This window comes from Lotus japonicus, chromosome 3 (genome assembly GCF_012489685.1).
Source record: "Lotus japonicus ecotype B-129 chromosome 3, LjGifu_v1.2".
In the NCBI taxonomy this organism is placed as follows: Eukaryota; Viridiplantae; Streptophyta; class Magnoliopsida; order Fabales; family Fabaceae; genus Lotus; species Lotus japonicus.
This window is the reverse complement of record NC_080043.1, coordinates 65620594-65646341: the sequence shown is the minus strand read 5'-3', so window position 1 is coordinate 65646341 and position 25748 is coordinate 65620594. Positions and strand designations below refer to the sequence as shown.

At 33.5% G+C, this 25748-nt stretch overlaps 1 protein-coding gene and 1 long non-coding RNA gene across 6 annotated transcripts; one reads left to right on the top strand and one right to left on the bottom strand.

The window, feature by feature from the left end:
• Positions 1-728: 728 nt before the first annotated feature.
• Positions 729-5988, bottom strand: LOC130745315 (protein ZINC INDUCED FACILITATOR-LIKE 1-like). Of its 2 annotated transcripts, none has more exons than XM_057597499.1 (18): positions 5870-5988; positions 5547-5746; positions 5049-5089; positions 4694-4754; positions 4498-4600; positions 4301-4403; positions 4105-4158; positions 3957-4019; positions 3567-3616; positions 3349-3424; positions 2958-3146; positions 2733-2820; positions 2529-2614; positions 2328-2435; positions 2031-2075; positions 1839-1927; positions 1363-1406; positions 729-1285 (listed from the first exon to the last, which is right to left on the bottom strand). In XM_057597499.1, exons 2-18 carry the CDS (start codon positions 5692-5694, stop codon positions 1173-1175), a joined length of 1461 nt encoding a protein of 486 aa, XP_057453482.1. In that variant the 5' UTR covers positions 5695-5746; positions 5870-5988; the 3' UTR covers positions 729-1172. The 2 variants fall into 2 exon arrangements, with proteins under 2 accessions (XP_057453482.1, XP_057453483.1); XM_057597500.1 differs by having other exon boundaries at positions 5547-5740; positions 5870-5980.
• Positions 5989-13241: 7253 nt separating this feature from the next.
• On the top strand, positions 13242-15208 carry LOC130745314 (uncharacterized). Of its 4 annotated transcripts, none has more exons than XR_009021672.1 (4): positions 13242-13654; positions 13886-14001; positions 14303-14530; positions 14853-15208. It is a non-coding gene; the product is annotated as an uncharacterized LOC130745314 (long non-coding RNA). The 4 variants fall into 4 exon arrangements; XR_009021671.1 differs by having other exon boundaries at positions 13244-13654; positions 14962-15208; XR_009021673.1 differs by having other exon boundaries at positions 14311-15208.
• The last annotated feature ends 10540 nt before the right edge of the window (positions 15209-25748 follow it).

Here is a 25748-nt window from a genome sequence, read left to right as displayed (position 1 = left end):
GACAAATAAAATAAAGCAATTACCCGTGTAAAATCGTTGCAGGGAAGATGCAAACTTTAACAAAAATGGTATAGATAATTTACAAAAATAAGTGATTAAAATACAGTTTGACGCCCAAAAATATACCTCACCAAGTGATTAAATAGAAAAAAAAAAAACCAAAATGTTAAGTTTGTAGAATTGCAGCAGGGAGAGTTAACACATAAAATTTGCTTCTATGATTTGCATCGCCACCCTTTTCTCCTTCAAAGTGCTTCTTTGGTCCCCATCATTTCTTTGTCATGACCACTCTCCATGTGAAGCACATCAACCCCACCTGGGTTAGTGACTCATACGACAGAATTATGACTTTGACAAAGGTGACTTTGACTGAAGAAACAGCTCACCCACAAATTGAGTCACAACGTGGATAGCTAGATGGTGCTCTAGTGAATAGTGATGATGACAATGTTGTGGTTTGGACAACAAATGACATCTAAGGTTGTGGGATTTGAGGAGTGAAAAATTGAAGGAGGCAATGAAGTAAAATTCTCATGGTGAAGGGTGCCAAGAGATAGAAGAATGGAAGGAAGATTAACGAAATGAAATAACTAAAGAAAAATGAAATGCCAGGTCAATAAGGGCTTTAAAGAAAAGAGTGATGTAGTGTAGCTAAATGAGATGGAGAATGTATCAATTGAGTGTCATAATCCCCATAGTGAAGACTCAAATTTTAAATATACATAAGATTTCACAGTACCAAGTCTCTTTAGATAATTATGATTAAAATATCTCAATTATATACTTCCATAAACTTAGCTATATGTAATTTATAAACGGTCATGAAATACAAAATCAGAAGGAGAATGTAATTATGTCACTTTCAACTTAAGAACCATGATGCCACTAAGAGAAGCACCACAACATGTGGGGTTTCTCTTTATACCTTCCCCTATGCTTTTCCAGTTTCTGTCTTGTTCATTATTATTATTTTTTTGTAATACTTACTCATTTGCTTTTTTTCCTTTTATTTTTTTTGGGGAGGGGGGGTGTTTGAATGGGGTGAGTAGATAAAAATGGCATGTTACATATTCAATTGGTGCTATCATGTTAGCCACCTAGTTACCCTCATTGTCCTCAATAATGGACAACTTCATAGGGATGCTGCCATGCCTCAAGCAAGTTGATTGATGTCAGTGTAACTGATCAGTGTGATTTTTCTTCTTTTCACTAAGGAATGGTTTAAACATCATCAGTATTCCAAGTCCCTCAACTAAATTCATGATAAAGAAGACCATATGGGTGCCTGCAGTTTAATGTACAACTGTAAGCTGCAAGTAATTATATATGAATCGGCTGAAACAAGTTAGGCGAGCATCATACCTGGTAGGAAAGAAGCATGTGTGCGCTTTTGTGACCAAGTTAATCTGCATTGATCAAGATATAAAGAATATTAATTGAATATCATTTTCAATATATCCTACTTGTAATCAAATAACATGTGGATCAAAACTTCTACTACTGAAGAATTTATCAACTGCAAAGGGATCAAAGTGGAGTGAGTAATTTCTATGAACTCTTTCTAAACAGACAAGGATCAAGGTATATAGTGACAGGAAAAAGGCTACCTTCTTCCAGTCAACATACAGTCAGTTCTAAAAGGACCACATCATTACAGAACTCGGCATTAGGTTTCAGCCAAAGATAAATCAGATAAATTTATATAATAAAGTATATATAAAACCTGTACATTAATCTGCTAGTTTTATAGCAAGCATCATTTATGAATATCTACATTCACTGTTTTGAACTATGAGAGTAAATCAAATAAAAGTGGAAGAGATCAAAGGAACACTCACAATGCACCACCTGCAGCAGGGCCAATAGCTTTGAATAGAGACATAGCTGTCATAGAAAGGCCATTAGCTGCCCCCCTTTGGTGTTGCTCCTGTTTTCAAAATGAACATTGTCATATATGCCATAGTTCTGTCAAAAATAATGTCAGTGTTCTTAGAGGAAAAAAGAGATAATAAAATTATCTGAAAATTTACCACTGCTCTGTTTTGCACAAGAAATAAACCAGTTGTGATGGTCACCTAAGTCAGGTTAAGAGAATACAGTCAGTCACATTAATAATATAGAGAACCTTTTAAGAATCAATTTAACTAGACTCTGAGTTTTAGTGCATGTTTGAAAGTATTTCTGAAATTGATTTTAAACCCAAAATAAATTATGAGGGAAGCTTTGAGAAATGAGAAGCTGATGCAAACATCTATAGTGAATGTGAATCACACTGAGTCTAGTTCGATTTATTGTAAACTCTCATGATTAATAAAAGGAGTACTTACAGCTAGAATATTCTTCAGAATAGAAGCAGCACTTATCACTATGTATAGTGTTACGCCTGACAACATAGCTATAAAGGGATAACTTTGCAAAAGTGGTACGGATAACATCTGCATATGGAACCACAATAACAGGACATATTTCAAATAACAAACAATGATATGCTGAAATGCAATAATTTCCACAATTGGGTAAAAACTAACCCCTGTAATGCGGGCGATGCTAATAGGTCCAAAAGTTCTTTCCACATACGGGTATAGGGTGAGTTGGAAGATGATAAGTGAAAGACCTGACCAAAATTTAGTAATAAAGATATGGGTTTGTGTAATCTTCATGGATGGAAATTTAGTAAGGAAACATATTTGCCCAAAATTGATTAACCATTACTATAGGTTTCAGAGATGCACCTGTTACCGCAAGAACATTACCAACATCGTCAGTTGTGAAGTTCAAACCTCCCAGCCTTCGAGGACTAACAGCCCATAAAGAGAAAACCTATTGAAAACAGGAAGATGGAGCTTTTCACTTATAGATGCATTGATAGATGGATAAAATGAAGTAGGAGAATCCAAACGGTTGGAATTAAATGAGTTGCATATACCATTTTTAACCTCATTAGATAGAAAAGATACCTCTTGATAAGCCATGTCATGAAGGGAGAAAATACAATAAACAATGATAGATGACATTAAGGGCCAATTCTTGAAGAGGTTTTCATTCTTTTGGATTGTCTTTTCTTTGTCAACCCTGCTGCTTCCATTTTCTAAAGCTTCAGCATCATCTGTGGACTCATTGCTACCTTTGTGATTGTGAAGTGTTTCCTGCAGGTATTTTAAACAATGAAGGAGCCGATAAGACCAGACAAACAATCAAGACAGAAGCCAGGCTAAGCAGAAAAAATCACGCAAAAATAGATCTACATTAAATATCATCATAAAGTGTTAAAAGTAAAATTTACAAAGCATAAAGAAGATATGAAATAAATAGCTAATTAACAGATATGTTAGAACCTAATGTGCATACCGGAATCCAGATACAGGCAATAAGTACTGTAAATGCCAGTCCTGATATTATAAAGCAGGGCAAGAAGTATGGAAACCTGCATGATGATTTGAGTTTTTGACAAATGAAAATTCACATATCAATAAAGAAAAAACTGACAAATAGACAAAAATGAAAGCCAAAATCGAATTCGAATCCATAGGTTTCATAAAATTAAAGAGTAGGATAAGTCCACTTACTTATCCCAAAAGGAATCCTTTGGAAATATATGAGGGTATTTCTCTACTGGCTGCAATAAGAAATTTCCTTTAGTACTAGAGGAAAAAATGACAATTGTGCACATGAATGTGTGCCATTACCTATAGACAGAAAATGATACAAACACACACAAGAAAAACTTGAAGATGCAAAATGTAAGAACCATGCAGAAGAGCATATATTTGGATATGACAAACGGGTTTTGGAAATTCAACTTTTATAATTCTCAATTAAGTTCAATATTTCAGACATCAGCCTTCTAAATATACCAGAAATCTTACAAAACAAGTAATCTTAAGTGCATGTACTAAATTCAAGGCTTTTTGGAAGGTTTATATTTTACTTCTAAACGCAAAGAATAACAATAGTACCTGAGCCAAATAGCCTCCCAATGCTGGGCCAATAATCAGACCAATGCCCCAAGCTGCACTGACCTAAAGCAGATCACACTTTCAATTATTTTGATGGAAACACTGTTTTGAGAAGTGATAGTAGATAAAAGGAGTTGATGAGGCATACCGTAGAGAGCCCTATAGCTTGATGCTCTTCTCGAAAAAGTTCAGTAGCATAGGCCTGTTAAATAAATGATTTCATCAAATAGATATAGTATAAATTGAAAAAGTCATGTATTCATGAACATATATTCAAAAATTATCCTGTTGCAAGAGGATGAAACATTGAATTGCACATTCTTGGGTGTTAAAAAAAGTGATACCTTCACTGGTCCAAGTATACCATTACAACTTCCCAGAAGAAATCTCGTGATAATAGCCATCCAAAAATTTGAGCTAAGGCCAAAGAGTGTGTTGAAAATGACACTGAAATCAAGTAAACATTGATAGTTATGGGAAACGGAAACCACACAGCATACTTAAAGAAAGCATCCAATTCAATGACAGATACTATACTTACACTGCAATAATCCCTGAAATTATAGCAGGTTTTCGACCATAGCGATCAGAAACCATTCCCCAGCTTACAGATGTCAAAGCCCTGCCAAGCATGAATGTAGATCCTGCAACATTTCAGTCATACAGGTGTCACCAAGAAAGACCTCATAACAAGGATAGAAGACTTCAAAGAATGAAAATGTAAAAACTAATCTTACCCACATAACCAGCATAAGAACTAATATCAGCCTCTGTTTCTGCAACATTGAAATCCCTTACCTGAAAATTAATGTTGCATTATTGAGGATGTATATTACGTGCATCAGTTTATAACAAATGAAAAAGCGGAAGAGGGGAAAACAATAAGCTATTGCCAATCCCTTACAATTCATCTTTACTTATGAATATAAAATAAACTAAATTAAAATAGAAAATGAAATTGAACTTGAAATACTCAATAAATAATTCTCGTCCACATGTGATCAGCAACTTCCAAGAAATAAGACTATAACAAACTAGAGGATGCATCATATGGAAGGTATACTGTAGGCCATAGTAGATAGTTAAACTCACCATGAAATAGAGGAATGGAAAGAGAGATGATACAGGTAGTGCTGCAAAGGACAAAATAAAGAAACATCAGAAAAAGATAATGGTTTCAACTGGCAGAGGAAGACATGAGAATTCATAACTAGTTAAATACTGACTTTTATTTCAAAATATCAGACTGAAAATCCCATAAAACATTTATCTTCAACTTTCCCTCACCAGTCACCACCCATATAGAAGGCACCAATATCAGACTATTGTTCACACAATTTTCAGACACTCAAGATACAAAAACACTAGTATTGCAGTTTTAGCTGAAAACATTAAATGTTGAGGTCTTGAGGAAACATGCCATGAATCAAAAGTGGGGCTACACAAATTAAGGAAACTAAGCATGCCACTAGTGGTTAGAACTTAGAAAGGTAGCATTAGCAGCACTCGCAACAAGGTACACAAAAGTCACAAAGGACAGAACTACAACATTTAATTTGTCCAGAAGTGAAATTAGAATTCAGTGCTTACTTGCACATAACACCACCATCCATATAATAAAAAGATTAAGAACTGATACACCCTTGTTTAGCTCTTTTGCTTGATCCACTTTACAACCTGGGCAACCGTTATAGTACTGCTTCTCCAACAATGGTTCTTTCATATTCTCCTCCCCCATGTTTGTAAGAGAACTCCACTTCTAGTTTCACAAGTGTCCCTCTTATCTATAGCTTCACATGCAGCATAAAATTGAAAATGAATCATCAGAAAGAGATGTAAAAGGTGGTGCTTTTGCCACTTTTTCTTTTTGAAGCCAAAAGAAGGAAAAAACACAATTGTGCAAACAAACATACAGCTAAAGGAGAGACTCTTGGAGCTCTATACTTGTGTATAGAATGAAATGAAAATGAACCACATAAAGGTTCTGTTCTCATACATTATATAGTCGGCAAGTGTTAAAAGGGAAATTGTGTTTTTCTTTTGATGTACTTCAAAAAGAAAATTATACTATAGATATAAAGGTTTTTTGGGACAACACTTATTAAATTATTCTAACATGAAAAAGACTTTCATATTACAAATGACATGAAATTATTGCAGTCATGTGACATATGGGCTATGGCACATGTCACACAATTAGAATGAAGACAACTTAGGAAAGATGAATTGATGGCTATGAAATTCAATTAATATTCACAAAAGAAATAGGAAAAGAATTCAACTCTTTAAGCTTAATTTATCATGATTTATTTTATAACAAACTTTTATAATTTACGTTTTAAAATTTTATATTTTAAATAATGAACTAATGGGTTTTAAACTTTTTCGTTCGAAAAAGAGAAATAATAAGTAACGTAATAGATAAAAAAAGAAAGGAAAAATAAGAATACAAAATTAATGGAAATAAGATGAAAGAAAAAAATAAGGTGAGAATGAAATTAATACATACATGCATATCCAACATCACGTTTACAAATGAAACACGAGAGGGTTAATAATTGAATAAAAAACAAATGGATGTTTGTTCAGAAAAATTTTTGAAAAGGTATAACGACAAATTGCTAAGATCTCAACTGGGGGGCTGCACTGACCTAGCGATTGGTTGTTAAATTGAATTAGAAAACTTATAAAATTAAAAAAGAGAGAGAGGCGAATTTGAACATGAATACCACAAGATACCCAATTCGTGAAGGACCCAATAGTTATCAGTTAAGAATTATTATTATTTACCATTTTTATTTGTGTGTTGGCGAAGGTAATTAGAGTTGCTAAGTCGTGATATTTGTAGCGGTAGATTTTTTTTAATCGGGAAATGTTAGTCGTTAATTGTTAGTAAATTAATTTCATCATAAGAATTCAAATCCTAATCATTCACTTCTAAATTTCTTCATTTTCCGTAGCGGAAAATGATTGACTATTGAGTTTTTTCATTCATAAGAGTTTGAAATAAAAATAATATTTAATCTCAAGTACTCTTTTTAATTTTATGAACTAAATTGATCTTACAATTTTAACCCGGGTGTGTGAAAGACTGAAGTTAAAAGTCTTATTAAAAATACAACTTCTACTGCAAATATGAACCAAATCGAACTTTCTAGAAATTAAGCAATCATTTTTTACTACTTCGGCTTTGTTTGTTTCAAAAGAATCTGAGAGGAAAAGAAAGTGAAGGAAAGAAAAGAGCAAGAATATTTTGTTTTCCAATGTTTGGTATCACTGCAGGAAGAAAAGAAAGGAAAACTTTTTGTGGGTCCCATAGCAAAAAACTTTCCTTCCGATTTGGGCAGAAAAGTGGAAAGTTGGAGCAATTTTCATAAAAAATACCAAACTACCCTCAAGTTGGAGCCATTTTATGGGTTCTACTTCTACAGCTTGATACATGTGGCCATGTACAAAATATATCAGACCTTATTTAACTTATAAATATAATATGCAGACTTTTGGAACAATTTTTTAGCCACATTTGGTGTAGTACTTCAACAGGTTATTTGCTCATTTTTTTAGCCACTTTAATTTCATAATAAAAATCTTAATAGTAGAAAAGCATTGTGTAAAATTATTTGAGTTTTTTTATTAAAATTAAAAATAACATTGCAAATTTGTGCTGGAATTTTTTTATATGGCACTAGAAGTTTTAAAATTATAAGAATTATTAGTTTTTAAGCAGGGGCAAAAAAGTCATCTTACAAAATTACAGTTTTCTTTCCTCCTATTCTTTTCTTCCATTTCCATCCAATCAAACAACTTAAAAATTTCTCTCACTTTTGCTTTCTCTTCCTTTCTTTTCTCCTCCTTTCCTTCCACTTTCCTTTCCTTTCCTTTCTTCCCCAACCAAACACAGTGTTCAACTAACACCACATAAATATCAAGTATTTGCAAAAATATTTTTCCTAACCCTTAATATTTTAATGCCATCCAAAAAAATTATATTTTAATGGGAGTAGTTATAGGGTGAACCACTTGAGTATTTTGACATACTATATACTATTGTAATTTTTTCGAAATTTTGCAAATAAGGGTCGGAACTTTTTGAATTTTCAAAGTTGATGAAAACCTAATAGAAATGAAAATGAGATACTCACAAATTGGGAAGCGATGGCACTTCTCCTTCATCTGCAACCACGTCTCCGTATTGATTTGATTCACACATGAATCTTGGCTGCGTGCGCTCCCAGGTTCGAATTCGTGACGCAGATTTCTGGGGCTGGGGCTGATAGGATTTTGGTGTGGTGTGAGAGTTTCAAATTTGGTGACCCATGATTCAGAAACAGGAGCGGATGGTTCTGCAATTGAAGGAGCTTAGACTCAACGACATTTGTGAGTTGTGACATTGTGTTTTGCAGCGGCGGGGAGGGGAAATTGCGGATCGCAATGGCGGCGGAGGGCCGTCGACGGTGAGGGACGGTGACGTGGCAACTGATCACGTCAAAATGTAGGAGTCACACGACGCCGCATCCCTTAAGATTAAGCAGGGAGTTTGATCACGTCTAATAATATAAAATTGTTTTTGTGTGATTTAATTTAATTAATAGCTTAACTTTTTTGACTTTAAGAAAATAACTTTTTGCAATAATTGGGTTTTGACCTGTCACATCCCTTATGAATTTTTATTCTTTGTCAAATCACATAACTTATGATCACTGTCCTCTCAATTTTCCTGATAAAAATAAAATGTTGATTCAGCACACTGGTAGTCGGGTGTGTGTGTTTTCTCTACCATTCAAGTGGCAAACAAATTGTGGCCAACAAAGCATATCCGATCCTCTGATATTGTTGGCAAAGGAACAAGGCGGCCTAAGCCCAAGCAAGGGCTTTAGACCTAAAAATTATAGTCACTAAGAAAAATGTCTCACATTTATGTTATAAGCATGGTTTTAAAAACCGAACCGGACCGGCCGGTTCGACCGAAAAACCGGGAACCGGTCAGGTGGACGGTCTGAAACATGCCTAAAACCGAGCACCTTAAAAACCGGATGAAAAGCACAAAAATCGGTTAAAACCGGCAGAACCGGTGTAAACCAGTGGTAAAACGGTTAGACCGGATTGTTTAGCTGTCATTTAAATTTTCGTTTTCAGTGTTTCAATTTGCAACTCTCCATGCGCAGTTTTTGACTATTAAAGGACCTTAAATATTCTCTACACCCAACGTCAGACTAATCTCAAAAAGGGTGAAATATTAATTAATTTGAAACAATCACCAGTTTTAGGTATCTGCTACCAAGAATAAAAAAATGTATACACTACTTTTTTCTCGACATTTGTTACAGGAATTATGAATGCATCTTAATTTTTTCTTGAACGTGAATTCATCTTAAATTTGGCTCTTCATGTACCATTTCTTTGTTTCGTTATACATTTGTGAATATTGCTAATGTCATCATTCAATAAATTTAGCAAGCGTATCCTTGTTGCTTTATTCATCTTTTTATTTGTTATTTTATGCTTAATATTTAGTTACTGCAATATTAACATGTTATTATCAAATCTAAATTTCAGTATAAAAATAAAAGTAGTAACACAAGTATTGGTATTAAATATTTTTAAATGACATTTAATGATCGATTCAGTTTTAAAAATAATGTTTTTTAACTCACTACTACCTTATACATTATATATTTATTTAAAAATAATACTATTTAAATTATTGCGGTAAAACCGGTTCGACCTCGGTTCAATTGCGATTGAACCAATGAACTTTGAACCAGTGCCCTCACCGGTTTGATCACCGGTCCGGTTTTAATAACCTTGGTTATAAGTCCAATAGTCTTTTTGTAAAGATAGTTTCAAATAAAAATCAAGGTACCAGTTCAAAAAACTAAGCTCAATAGTTTCAATGAAAAGGAAAATAAATTTTAAATAAAAAATTATTTTTACGTAAAAAGGTTAAATAAAAAAAATCTAAGTAAAAAAAGTCACTTTAAAGTTTGTTTTATACCTCATTTAGTGTTGGGTCGACCCTGCAAAAGAATAGATATAGTCGTCCCTAAGCAAAAGACAACTTTAATCACATCTCTCTTCCACGCATTCATTTGCTTGTCAATCAAGTCTCCCACGTGCGTTATACTCAACTCCTCTGTAAAGATCCTCGGAACCCCATATGTAGAAGCAAATTATAGGTCCATCCATTAATCTGATCGAGCTCCATTCCCAACTCTCCAAGACCCCCCTCGCTAAAAAATCCAACTATTCCGCCAAATGCTCGACAAAGATCCTCATACCCTTTTAAGTTTGCATTCACTATATTTTAAATTGGGTTATTTATGCTCGGGGTCCCTGGACTATGGTTGGAAATCAGGATACGTCCCTAAACAAATTTTTTGCTGGTTTCCATCCTTTAACTTAATAAACCGGTTGGGTCTCATCCCTTTACCGGTTGGGGTGCAGACATGGCATGCAACTAGGAGGTAAGGGCTGACATGTCATTTTTTTAAACTTTTTTTTTCCACTAAACATTTATAATTACTCCTCTTTTTTTTCCATCTTCATCTTCATCCCCTAAACCCTATCATTCTTCATCTATGCTCTGTAACACAACTTCATAATTCTTCATCTACGACCAAGAATTAAACCTATCTGTAACACAAACTCAAATATCAATTTTCATCACAAAAGCCAAATTAAATCCATCACCAAACCCAAATATCAATCTTCAGCAATAAACGTAAATTAAATCCTCTCCCTCTCGTTCTACAGCAATAAACCCAAACACAAAATCATTCTTCTCTCATTTTTCTTGTTTCACTTCGATCTCCTCTCCCTCTCTTCCCGTCAAGCTTCGCAACCACAAGCCCTACAAGTTCCACTGATTCGCCTTCCTCTGCATCCTCTGGCTCAACCACCTCTCCTCTCCCCTTTTGGGTTTTTTTTTCCTGTGATCTGGAAGAGCTTCGATCAAACCTCCAAGATCGAAGGTTCCCAACACCAACATCTTTGAACCTCCTATATCTGGATTTCTCCTCTCAGAAGCAGATATGTACGACACCATCAGACTGTTTTTGGTTTTAGACACAGGATTCGCGACGGCCAGAGGTTCTGAAGGGTGGGAGCCTGGGAGGTGTAACTGGAGGTTCTGGGTGGCTTGCAGGTTCTGGGTCAGTTCCAAAAAGAGGTCGTAGCGGTTTGGGATGAGGGAGATGATAGGTTAGGATGAAGATGAATATTTAGTGGATTTAAAAAAAAGTGAAATGTTGAAGATGAATATGAAGATGATAGGTTGGTTAGGATGAAATTTTAATTTTTTTGGTTTTAGCCCTCTTGTATATTCCACATGTAATAAAAAACAAAAAAAAACGACATGTCAGCACTTAACTATACCATATAAGCACCCCAACCGATAAAGGGATGAGACCCAACTGGTTAATTAAGTTAAAGATGAAAACCAGCAAATTTTTTATTTAGGGACGTATCCCGATTTCCGACCATAGTTTAAGGACCCCGAGCATAAATAGCCCACCCTTTTAAATTCAAACATATTCATCTATATATATATATATGAAAATAATGTTTCCTTCTAGAAGCCTATGCCACATGGCACCCCCAAATTCTTCCAATTTCCCTCCAAGAAAAAAAAAGGCATCCCACTTTTTTGTTACAACATATTTCATCTCTCACCTATTTAATTTCATTTATTATTAATAATTCCTTATCCTATATGATACACTTGAATGTATATTTTTAAATATTATATTTTTGAAAGTTTGTGACAATTTTACGAAATCTATTTCAAAAAAAAAAGATTATTTCGAAATCTTTTTCTCACTTTTTAAATTTTAAATATAAAAATTACTTGAAATTATTTTAAAAATAAATCTAACATTAGTTTTTTTATTACAAATTAAAAAATATAATACACAACAAAAATTGGAATCCTTTGTTTGTTCAACTCCAACAGCAATGTTGATAATAAATATTGAAACTTTTAATTTAAACTATCATTATTTCCTAACCTATAATTTATGTCTTTAACATGTTTTTAAAAAATATATTTAAATTTTTTAAAAAATATATTGGAAGGAAATATTATATTAATTTTACATTTGAAATTTAACTTTCTTCATTATAATAATTGTTGAAAATCTAATTAATATTATTGGTTGTTGGTTTACTTAGATGAGAAAATGAATGTTTTCAAATCAAATAAATATTTTTTTTTCCAGCATCATGATTTTTAAAAATTTTGCTTTTTTTTTTGGCTAAAACTTCTACAAATCAAACAAATAATTTATATGTGAGACACACATCATTAATAAACATTTCATTACTAAACAAATTTCCAAGGTTTTTTCCATTAGCGGACCTTATTATCCTATTTAATCCAAAAAGCTAGAGCATATTCTGGAATTTTTTCTCCAAGAAATGGAATATTCCAAAAATCTATATATATGTGAAAATAAGGTTTAGTCTAGAAGATCTATGACACATGGCACCTCCATATTCATCCATTTTCTCTCCAAGAAAAAAAATATTCATTCTACTTTTTTGTCACAACATCCAATCATGACTCACCCTATTTAATATCATTTAATGTAATTCCAATTTTTATGTAACCTTTATTTAAAAGTTCAAAAATATTTTAAATCCATTTTAATTGAATTATCACAACAATTAATGTTTTAATTTTTTAATATTTAATATTTAATTTCGATTTTTTATATAACCTTTACTTGGAATTATATTTGAAAACATTACAAATATGATAAGAAAAATTAAATTCGAAAATAAAAAATAATAATCACAAATCAGAAAAAATACTTCTTAATTTAATTTTCAACGTAATTATTATTTTAATTTTTCATCTGTTTCGAAAGTACAGATTTTCAATATTTAATATTGATTTTAATTTCAATTTTTTATGTAACCTTTACTAGGAATTTTATTTGAAAATATATCTAATATAATAAAAAAAATTGAATTCGAAAATAGAACAAAAATAATAAAAAATCAGAAAATAAAATTAATTTAAATCCTTTTTAATTTAATTTTCAACGTAAATGTTATTTTAATTTTTCAATCTATATCTATCTATCTATCTATCTATCTATCTATCTATACTATGTATAAAAGCAAAGTTTGTGCAGCCTTGAGGGCAATTTTGTGATTGAATAGTTCATTGCACATGAAGTAAATTTTTTCCATGGATAATTTAGTAAATTTAAGATCAATGAGTAAAGGATGAAATCAGAACCGTTCATTACCTTCAATCTTATTAGTCAGATCAATTTTGTGGAGGCCTTGAAAGTGCACACATCAATGCTTTACCGTCTCTCACTCTCCCCTCGACGCTTGGCTTTCCATTGTCTCTTCACGACCCTTCATCAGTTGCTTTGCCATCTCTCACCGGCCACTCCATCTTTCACTTTCCTTTGTCTCTTCACTGCCCCACATTAATTTCTTTTATTTCCTTTCCTCATTAAAGCACACTTTTTTTTTGGCACTGGAAGGATTTGCATCCAAGGGTCGGTGGATGCAGCCTATGATTCTTACTAACAATAACATTGGCGTCGGATTATGTTGCTCCCATCGGCGACGAAACAGTTCTCGCTGGCGAAGTCTTCAACGTTCCACGACGTGCAAACACGAAAAGGGTTTCCGTGAAATCATGTGCGGCTGCTTCCATTGTTTGTGTTGAGTTCTTCCAGGTGAGTGTCTTCTCTTTTTTCTTTGCTGTATTCTCATTAAGATAGTGTTGAAGATGAGAGCCCTTGATTTTCCTAGCTTACTGCTATTTTGTGATGCATCAGAAATTGGGCTGAATCCCTTTTGTAATTTGATATTTTAATTTGTTTCACTTCCTGCTCTTTTACTTTGATAGATTGGAGGTTGACTTGATTTGTAAATTATGAAATGGTATTTTGGCCTATTTTGTACAGGTCGTGAATGAGACATTGTACAAAACAATCACTATAACATGAAGGCCTTGGTTAATTGAATGGTTGATGATGATTATTTTCCAGATGTGATGCTAGAAAAAAGTGGTTTGACTAAGGTTTGCATATATTGTTGCTTTCTGTCTATACTGCTACTCTAAAAATTGAGATTCAATACTACTTTGAAAATTGCTTTCTGTCTTCCCCGAGGTTTCGGTATGAAACCCAGATGATATTAAAGGAGCTCTATAGGTTTGTAGAATTTGTGATTCATTGCCCTTTACCGTCTTGCATCTTACATATTAACTACTATCTCTTCTGTCTGTATTAACATTTGAGCAATGTCCACGAACATTGATGAAAGGTCTAATCTTAATTTTTTTATATGATGTTTTTTATGATGCATTTTTCTTTGATTAGCTTTGCAGAGAGTTTCAGTGGAGAGTGACTCGGTGGTCACTGATGTTCTTGCTTGCGATGGTGTTGAGTGTGGCTTCGGCCGCATGATCGCCGAGCTTTGAGGAGTCGGACCAAATCTGTTCGGATCTTAATCTGCTCTGCAAATCTGTTTGGACCTCTATGCCTTTTCATGTATTCCAGAAGAAAGATTATGCATTCCCCGGGGTTCAACTTTATGCATTGCACTGGGTACAACTTTTCTGTCTCTCTAGCTAATCTAATTGCTCCTCTTAATAATGATTGATTGGGTTAGTTATTCCTTGCTTTTTGTATACTTTTAAGCTCATAAGCAAAGTTTGAAGCGATATTTTTTATAATTGAACCAGTCGAATTTTTATCAGATAAATATTGAGTGTGTGCAATCTCTTATTTGAGCCAGTGATTAACCTGCAGAAATTAAAGACTATTATTTTAGGCATAGCGATACAAATTCAGCCATTTCAGTTTGGGCAACGACTTTAAGTTGTTAATCGTTGATTTGTTATCCCTTTTGCTTAAATTGTTTACTCAGATCCATTTTGACATGTTTTGATTCATGTGGAATGACTGAAGCCGAACTGATCCAAATTCTTTGTGCTTGGACTTTACTTTAATTGCAAATTGTCACCTCCTTTCAACAGCGGCAGTCGAAGAGAAAGAAGGCAAGGAGCAGAAAAAGAATGTGCTAATAAGTAATAAAGCTACTGCAGCTCTCGCTTTTAAGGACATAAGGTTGGGCATTAGAAAAACTCATGTTGCAGTACATTTTTATCAAGAGGTGCTGAAGTTTTTACTCTTGAAATCTTGAAGTATGATTTATTTCCTCGTGAGTGATCATTCTTGATGCTTGGATTTGGATGAGTTATAGAAAATCAATGTTCATGTTTAGATTAGTGGTTATCTTTGTGAAGATTAGTGGTTAGAGATTAATTTTTTTAAGATGTTAAAATTTTCATACCCAAGAGTGCAACTAGATCAGTAATATTGAGGTTTTGAGCAGCAAATGAAGCATTAAGTTGGCTTAGATCGAAATTGAAACGTGGAAGATTTTGGTTAGCAAGGGTACTGTTTGCTGTTAAACTATCCCTTCTTACCCAGTTGGTGTCATTAGGTTGTGTTGTTGGTCGTTTTGGGTCTTGATTTAGAGATAGGCTCCATATCGATTGAACGCGTTTTATTATCATCAATTAAACTGTTTTGGAAGGCTTCTAATTGTGAGTCTGCCAGGAGGTCCAAAAGAAGAATACAAGTGCATCTGGCTGACCTGGTGTTGCAGTGGTGATTACCTAATCATGAGGTTGGAAAGTTGAGGCTGAAAAATGCACCCTTATTACAGATTACCGGTTCCAGCCTGAAATTCCATGAGGCTGATGTGAATTAACCAAGGCGCTATAGCGTAGCGCTTTTTTGGCTTACCGCTACTCCGCTATTTCCTACTTTTACCGCTTTAAGAGGCTGGAAATAGCGGATTTTTGGCTTACTGCTATAGTCCGCGATCCGTGATGAACAACACTGGACCATTGACATATGTGTATGGTTGAGGATAGGCTTAAAAAGTTTGGTCGAAATTGTTTAGCAACCTTGCTAAAATTTCCTATTTCAATAATAATACTACTATTTCATGCTTTTTTTAGTTAGGGGAGGAAACTTACTATTTCATGCTTTAATCAAATAACTATTGGTGGTTTTAGCATTGAAATTCAATTTACCATCCAAGCCCCCTATTATGTGGTAAGATATAGCTGGATTTTTTTTGTTGACAATGATATAGCTGGAGATTATCTCCCTATTTTTTGTCACGGCTCCTCATTATACGTTGGTATAAGAAATTTTTCTGTTACAAGGCTATTTGTGAGGATTATAAATCTAAAGAAATAGTCTCAATTATAAGAAAGTTTTTTGGGATGAATCTTTTATAATTCAAATGTTTGAGAACTCTTCATTTTTTAACTCTCTTATAAGGTACCGTTATATGTGTGGTGCAGTGTCTTATAACCTTTATGGGCCACAGGCCTAACTCTATTTATGTTGGTGGGTGTGCTGAGTTTTTTACAAATTAAAATTGGAATATGTTTTTTCAAATGATATTTAATTATAATGCAAAAATTATTAAAAATAATAACGGTTGCGTATTTAGGGTTTTGGTATTTTATTGAATTTTAGAAATCACTTTATTGGATACTTTGAAGCCTATAAAAAAATCATAACATTTGATGGAACTCATAAATATACATTAATTTAATTCCTTTTAAAAAAATAATAAATTAATTTAGTTATAAAAAAGTGAATTTACATTAACTTTTTTTTTTGAACTTAACACTCATGAGAGAGTTTAATGGAAAATGAACTTGGTAAAAAATTACAATTATGCGTATAATAGAACTTCCGGGGGAATTTGATAAAATAATTAAGAAAATTATAATATTGAAAACTCATAAATGTATATTAATTATAAAATATTTCAACACAAATTTTTTTGATATTTAAATTAAGGGTTAAATATGTTTTAGTACTTGACTTTTACATCCTAATTTAAATAATGGTCCCGGGGGGTCTGAATAACAATTCTCCCCAAACAATGGATCTTTAAAATATTTCATCTCATCCCATCCCATCCCACTCTCTATCACCAATCCAAACATACCCCGAATGATAGCTCAAGTGGTATGAGGTAGAGACATATGAGTTGAATGAGAGATGTTCATTGATCAATCCTTAGAGGGTGCAATTTATATTTCCGATATAAAAAAACATACATTCAATTATTTAATGTTACATATCTAAAACATTTACATTACTTTATAAAACAAACACATTCTTCATAGAAAAACCAACATTCAAATTTATAATTTCTCATATCTAAAATAAATTTGTTCTTAATCTATAAATTATCTTTAAAAAAAAACAAGGGCATATGTTGAAAAAATTCACACGATAAAGTAAAATGAAAATCCCCCGTGCGATGCACGGGTCAAAGTACTAGTATATATATGAAAAGAAGGTTTTCTTCTAGAAGACCTATGCCACATGTCTCCTCTTAAGTAATTCATTTTCCTTCCAAAACAAAAAATTATATTTCCACTTTTTTTGTCACATTAATTGCTAAGTTTAATATAGGTAAAATCTTTATTAAGAATAAAACATAAGTAATACTTATAAAAACTATCAAAGTAAGGATATAATTCCAAATAATATTATTTTCTGCCCCTCCATATTTTCGAAAACATGATACAATACATGAACATCTCTAAACCTATTTCATTTCATCCATTATTAAAAATTCATAATTAGATTTAAACTTTTTGAAAATAATCAATTCTGATTAAAAAAAATTAATTTTTTATTTTCCCTGAAATTATTTTTTAAGATAAATCAAATATTTTTAAAAAATATTACAAATTTGAAAATACGATTCATAAAAATAATTGCAATCCCTTTATTTTAATTAACAATATTCTAAATAGTTATAATAAATATTCGTAATTATTTCAAATAGAAATAAATATTGGATCTTTTAATTTTTATTTTTCTAAAATTCATTTATTTGTTTTTCTTTAATATTATGGTTAAAATGATTTTAAAATATAAATTAATTTTTTTGAAATTCGAATTTCCTTTACTATAGTAATCGTTTAAAATCTAATTATTACTAGATTAGTTGTAAAATGAGTGTGATGAGCAAATAATTTTTTGAAAATAAAATAAATATATTTTTTAAAAAATTTTAGCATCATTTTTTTTTTAATTTTTCGAAAATTTTGCAATTGAATAAATATTCCTATTTTAGATACTACAATTTTGATTTCTTATAATTGAAATTAATGGCTCTAATTAATTCCTACAATTAATGAGTATAATTAATTGTCTTTTGAAATTCAATTTTTAAAAACCTTGATGCTCAAGAATTGATAATTTATTGGAACAATGAAATAATTTGTAAGAAATAACGAAAAAAATTAATTAAATTAGACAAGATTAATTAAAGAATTGAAATTTCAAAAATGAAATATTCCACATTTTCGAAATTAAATTGATATAATTTAATTAATGAATCCTTAGAACATTTAATACAAATAATTTTGTTGATATGTTTAATTTCTGATTAATTTTTCATTGACCAATAATGAGTATTTTATTTTAGGAAAAAATTAAACATTAATAAATCAAAATATTTCAGCATCCTTTTGTGCATACCTCCTCGAAAACAAGGCAAGGACTTTCATTTTCCTCCATTTCCTATTCATCTTATACTTCTTCGGTTCTTCCTCCCATCTTTGAAATTTCTTATGAAAAAAACCCATCCTGTTTTTTTCTCCGTTCGTCTACTCCATGGTAAGTATTTTCAACTTTCTTCCATATTTTTCATACTCCTCTATTTCCTCCCTTTCATTTTTCTGTTTCTCAATTCTTTATTCAATTTCATGATAAGGGACTTTCACCTTCAATTTTTCTTTCATTTGAAACAACTATAGAGAAAAATAATTTATCAATCGTTTCGGTTTTATAATTTAATTACCCAATTTTTTTTTTCAAATCCGATCCAATTTTTATCGGATTGGATTGGATTGGATTTCAGTTTTTCAAAGAAAGTAAAAATCTTGAAATACATAACAAAATAGAAAATAAAATCATAAAACAAGAAGCACTGTAAAAGTTACAGAGACAAGATATCATGCTTAACACTAACATCAATACTGTAAGAAATGAATTATGTACGCACTGATATGTTTCACTTTCGCTGAATAAAAAGAAGACATATGTCTCCTAACTTGGAAAATGTTAAACACATTACTGTAAAGGTTTGGGTATACATGGAATAAAATATTATAAGTATGGTTAAATGGGTAATTATGTATGTCAAAATTTAAATAAATAAATACTTTCGGTTTGGTTTGGATCGGTACGATTTAGAACATGGGAACTGAAAACCAATCCGATCCATTAGCGTAAATATTGGTTTTTGCTATTTTCGGTTTTTCAGTTTTTGGTTTTTTTGAATCGATTTGAGCGGTTTTAATTGGTTTGGTTCGGTTATGAACACCCCTATTTCATGATCCTATTATTTACTTATTCATCCATTTTTTATTCACCATCATATATTGTTTCACCCCTTTATTAAATCATGAAGGGGAAAGACGAACATCCTTCAATTTATCTGCTTGGATTGATAAAATGAATTTTTCCTTCATCGTCCTTGGTAGGCGGTGGTTACCAAAGGTATGATCGAAGAGCCAAGGACAAAAAAGAGGAACGAGTTCAAACTTAAAAGTAATAGTCACATGAGAGTTTATTCAAAAATAAGAGAAGCCTCTGGATCTAAATAATTTTCGTAAATTATCTATTATTTTGGTTTATTTAATCTGGCGATTTTCTCCTATGATTTGATTTGAGTTTTATTAGAAGTGGGGTTTCATTTTGTTGTTACATGTTTTTTTTTTTGTCCTTTGGCCACTAGTCACCACAGGGGAAAAGAGCCCCACGTGACTAATCTGGCTCGGGATACGGTAGTAATGTCCCTGACCACAAATGTATTATATTTTCCCTTAGAGGGGATCGAACCCGGACCAGAAGCCTAAGCGAAATCCCTTAAGGAAATGCACATTCACCAAACATTTTGAATCAAAATATATATATTATTATTAGTGTTATTGCTATTATAAATAGAAACATTGATATGAAAAATAATCAATCAAATATTAATAATTAAACATGTATAAAAAAATTAAAATACTGATTTAATGCATATATAAAAATTTGAGTGAATTTAAATCTTATAATTTAAAATATTTAATTTTTTTCATATTTAAATAATTAAAAATTTATAAGTAAAAAGTTGTGGTAGATTAATACATAATTATCACTATTAAGAACATATAGTTGAAACAATTGTTAAAATATATTTACTAAAAAGATACAAAACATAATATTACATGAAATTTAAATTGTAAATAACAAAAGTCACCCGTGCAGGGCACGGGTAATCCCGCTAGTTCTTCTGTAAAATGGCGTGTGATTTTTTTTTTTTGAAATTAAATGGTGTGTTAGAAATATGTCGATATTATTATGTGGACCATTGATATTAAAATTACTAAATCCCACATTATATTATTTTGTGGACTATTTGGTCCACCTTATACAAACCCCGTTAATATCTCTCACTTTGATATTAATTTTGTCACTACTACTTTTGCTTTCAGAATCGTTTTTAAAGTGTTTCGGGGCCGGGAAGGAGTCAATGGAGTGCCCCATTCTCTCATAGTCTCATGCACGACGACAAAGAATAAAAAAAGAAGCATGATCCGTTTGTTCAAAGGAACCTGAGTTTGAAGGTTCAAATGGCAGCTCAAAGTCATAGACAATCAAAGGGGACAACAAACTCAAATTGTGTACCAACTACTGAATTGATATAAACATTAAATATTAAGGCATGCTTATTCTAGTATACTCAATATTAATAGGGCCACTCCCATGCTGTTGCTGTTTTCTACAGTAGAGTCCATATATAGTCTAACAATAATTATTTGTCTACACCTCTAAATTGAGGTGGAAAGAGGTGGAGGAGGAGAGAGATAGGAAGAAAAGAAAAAGTAAGAGAGAGAAAGTATAAGATGTGATAGATGATAAGATGAGAGAGATAGAAATAAAAATAGGTGGAAATGAAGTGTATAAATAATGAGGTGTGTATATATCATTACTCTATAGTCTAATTAAGGATCTGAATTTTTCTTTGGATCAAGTGGGAGCCTCTTCAGCTTCTGTCCACCATGCCAGCAAGTTTGTTCGGCTGGGGTCGGTTCCTCCTATCTGTCCTTGGATTAAACTGAATTGTGATGATGATCCGTCCCTTAATCATTCGGTTTGTGGTGGTGTGTTGAGTGTTGGGATCAATATAAGTCTCGCATTACAAATGTTGATGAAGGAATAAAGATATCAATTAAAGAAAGCATATTGGATATTGGAGAAGGCATACATTACTTAGCATGATGAATGGTGGGGGTCCAAGGTTATATATAAAGATCGCAAGTTTCTTATTACAGGACATTTAGTACCAACATCATATCGTGAAACACTTTAAATTTATGTTTGTATTCTCTTTTTCTCTTGTGCTCTTGTTTTATGGTCCGTTCGATGGATATGATAAAGAGACAATATATGACAATGTTTCTCCTTCATGCGGCTGGCTGTCATCGTGATCCTTTAAACGATGTTGTGGTTGGTATTGCCGGCGACGTAAGTTATCACGGCTGTGACCACTGGTCCACCGGTACCGAGGGTCATCATCGCGCCCGTCCAGTAAAGCGCCCTTTTACGTTTTCCTCTCTTAAAAGTTAGAAGATGCCATCCCGCAACCCTCCATATTCTTGGGTTTGTTCTTCCCATGTCGTATTGAACTGGAAACTGCTACTCGTCAAAATATCGGGACCTGCGATGGCAGACCACCCACCGTCGGCCACCTCCACGCCACCAATTTCGATTCCTGCTTCCCATAGTGCGCGCTTTACGCTTAGGTTTAAGTCGATCCCAAAGAAAAGGAAATCGCGAGACCCGAGGTTAAGGCCGATGACATCACAATCGTTCCTCCATTCGTCGGTCGCCGTGTCACCCTCTCTCTGGCGCGCAACCCTCCTATGGTGCAAAACCCTAACACAGCTCAACTCTGTTGTTTTTCTTAAAAGTGGTCGTGATAAAAATGAACTAATTTATAAATGGTGAAAATATTGGTATTAAATGAACTAACTTATAAATATTGATTTAGTAATAGTAAACATGGAGTAATTTTCTATTATCATATGTTATTTTTTGTAATTATATAATTATTCTTAATTTAAATATAGACTAATTTTAAAAAAATATTAAACATATTTTTAAATTTTAAATTTTTTTTAGATAATGGGAGGGACAAAGCCCAAAAAACAAAACAAAAAACTACACTAGAGTAGATCTAGGGAACGACATTCCTGTACGGTCAAAAAATAAAAGACTAGAACAGCTAGGAGGAGGACTAGCTAAAACATGCAAACCCAGGCTCAAATCATGCCCCATACTAGCTAAGCAATCTGCCACCTGATTCGCTATCCGACAAATATGAACACACCGACAATCCCAAACCTTTGTCGTCCAATCCCGGATCTGATTCATCAATGAAGCATATGGGTGGAAAACATCACAACCGCCACTAATCAACTGAACAACCACCATGGAGTCACTCTCAACAACCACTCTTCTCAAACCTCTCTTCCACGCCAATGGAATGATCATGAAAATTCCCTACAATTCTACCCAAAGCACATTAGAGGTCCCCAAGTTGCGACTAAACTCAAACAAACACTGACCATTAGAGTCCCTACAAACACCACCACAAGCTGCTGATCTGTCAGGCCCCTTCACCGAGCCATCAGTATTACATTTAACCCATTCTAAGGAAGTAGGGGACCATCCGATTAGAACTTCACGATACTGTCGGATGACTTGCAAGGCTTGGGTGGAGAGAGTTTCCCTACAGTGTGCATGATCCAGCTGCATCTTGAGGGTCGATGCCAAAATCTGCTGAAGCTCAAATGATGCTCCCTGGAATACAAAATTTGCGCGTGACACCCATATATGCCAAACCAAGATACCAAAGCTCAGAGATATACCCCCACCAAGCATCACTAGGGAATTCCCATCCAAATTATGCAACAACCAGGTACAGATATCAACAGAAAAGAAACGAGCCTGGTAACAAGACTCCACTAGCTGCACCCAGAGAGGTCTCACACACCTACAGTCACGAAAAAATGCAAAATCGTTTCATCTTCAGCGTGACACAGGGGACAAAGAGGGTCTTGAGTCATGCCCGACCTCCATCGCCTAGCATTAACCTACACCCCATTATGCATAACCCGCCACAGAAAGTTTGAAATCTTAAAAGGACCATCCCACCGCCATAAATGCTACCATGGAAGTATAGGAATCGGAGGAAGCTCACGTTGACTCACCTTATACGCAGATTTATAAGAAAAAAGACCATTGCTAGAGAGCCCCCTAAATGACACGATCAGGCCCTATATTGGAAGCAGGAGGATCCATTCCAAGAATTTCAGCCACCATAGACGCAGGTAGAAGATGTTGAAACAAGTCGACTCTCCACTGCAATGTTCTTGGATCAAAGAACTCAACGATAGTTCTAACACAATCCACCACCCCAATTTCAGCAAAAGCAACATCCTTCAGGATCACACCAGAGTGCACCCATCTATCACACCAAAAACTAGCAGTCATACCATCACTCACACGCCATTTCAGATTATTGTGAAGGTCATCCCAAGTGTTTCTTATCGCTCTCCACACATGCGACTCGGAGTGCCGTGTCTGCACATTTGGAAGAGGGCCATTACCACACCCATATTTATCCCTAACCTCGCGAGCCCACAAGGCATTAGGATTAGTGACTAACCCCCACCCCAACTTCATCACCAAAGAACGATTAAAATCATGCAAACGACGAAGACCTAATCCAGCTTTATTTTTAGACCCACACAACTTCACCTAGGCCACAGGATGAGTTGTTCTGGCACCCTTAGAAGAACCCCAAATAAACTCCCTCTGGAGGCCTCTCCAATTTATTGCACACCTCTTTCGGGAGAAGATTGGCTTGCATATAATAACTCGGGAGCGCTGCAATCACTAACTTAGTAAGCGTCACTCTTTCGACAATATTAAGGACATGAGACCGCCAAGATGAGAGCCGCTTTTGAGTCTTGTCCAAGATGAACTGATAAGTACTCGCATTAACCCTCTGATGCACTAACAGAACGCCCAAGTACCTACCAAGATCACGTGTCAGAGCCACACCTGCCACTTGGCACAACTGAGAGGCTACATTATGACCCACATTAGCCAACACCATCATACGAGATTTGGCAATACTAACCTTCATTCTAGAGGCGTGACATAAGTCCTCCAAGAAAGCACTAACCGTTTCCATTTGCCCTAAGGATGCTTCCCCAAACAACAAAAGATCATCAGCAAAAAATAGATGAACGATTGGTGGGCCATTCCTGGAAAGCTTGACCGGCTTCCAGTCTCCATAAACAAAAGAATCATTGATCCTGTGTGCTAACCTCTCCATACACAAAACAAAGAGATATGGGTAAAGTGGATCCCCCTGACGAAGCCCACTTTGAGGGTGAAAAGACTGCGTTCTGTCTCCATTGAAACAAACCTGAAAAGAACAAGAGGTGACACAATGCATAATAAGAGAGTACATGTGATCTCCCAAGCCTATGAACCGGAGGGTCTCATGGAGGAAAGACCATTTCAACCTATCATAGACCTTGTCCAAATCCACCTTCATGCATGACCCCATCCATCCCCTCTCTCTTCGCAGAGTCCGCATAGAGTGAAAAACCTCCTGAGCAATAACAATATTATCAGAGTTATGTCTACCAGGAACAAACCTACACTGATTTGGTGAGATTAAGTCTCCCATGAACAAAGCTACACTGATTAAGTCTTCCAGCAATGACAATTTTACATGTTTCCAAACTGTGAATACAATTCAATTTTTGTGTTGCACCCTCACACAAGAGAGCACTCTTCTCCAGTTTGGAAACATATATTTTAAAATTAATAAAAAATTGAATTTTAATTAGTTTATTACTTACCACTTGCTACTATTAAATTAAAATCAATTGGTTACTTATATATTTTAAATTTAAATAGACTAATTAATAAAAAAATTAATTTTAGTTAATTTTAAAATATATAGACTCATTTATAAAAATAAAAAATAATGTACTAATTAATTTTTATAATTCTTAATTTAGAAAAATTAATTTTAATAAAATATCATGCACTCTTAATGTTTATATCATATCTTTATCTTTATCTTTTTCATATCATGTAGACCTTAACACAAGATATGATAAGAGTTTAATTATGCTCTTATGATCATATCTTACCCTTATCCAATTCTCTAATCTTATCATGACTTATCCTATCACGATTCCCACCTATTTTGTGGTTAGGATAGGATAAAACATGACAAAACAATATAGTTGGATAATGAAAGTGTATATATATATATATATATATATATATATATATATATATATTGAAGCAAAACTTTATTGAAACAAAAATAAATCATGAGAACATCTCTCTCATGTAAGTTATAACAAAGGGTCAGATAAAACCCACAATACATCTTCCCTAGCACATCCTTGGTTAGCCCGAAAATCTGCCACAACATTTCATTCACGCAATATATGCTGAAGACCCCCATAAGAAACCAAATGTCATAAATAATCTATTAAAAATTTGGAGCAGCTTCCATGGCCTTTTATTGCCATCCACGGTCCAACCAATTGCCAATGAGAGCATGATAGAATTTTACATATCTTGTGCTTAAGGTTGACTGTGTAATGATAGTAAATAATATAAACAA

Bases quoted from the DNA above. Each gene is read 5' to 3' on its own strand.
- LOC130745315 (XM_057597499.1), bottom strand. From the start codon at position 5,694: ATGGGGGAGGAGAATATGAAAGAACCATTGTTGGAGAAGCAGTACTAT. The intron at 4,755-5,048 runs GTGAGTTTAACT...ATTAATTTTCAG, and splicing joins TTCCATTCCTCTATTTCATG to GTAAGGGATTTCAATGTTGC. The intron at 2,076-2,327 runs GTAAGTACTCCT...AACCTGACTTAG, and splicing joins TTCTGAAGAATATTCTAGCT to GTGACCATCACAACTGGTTT.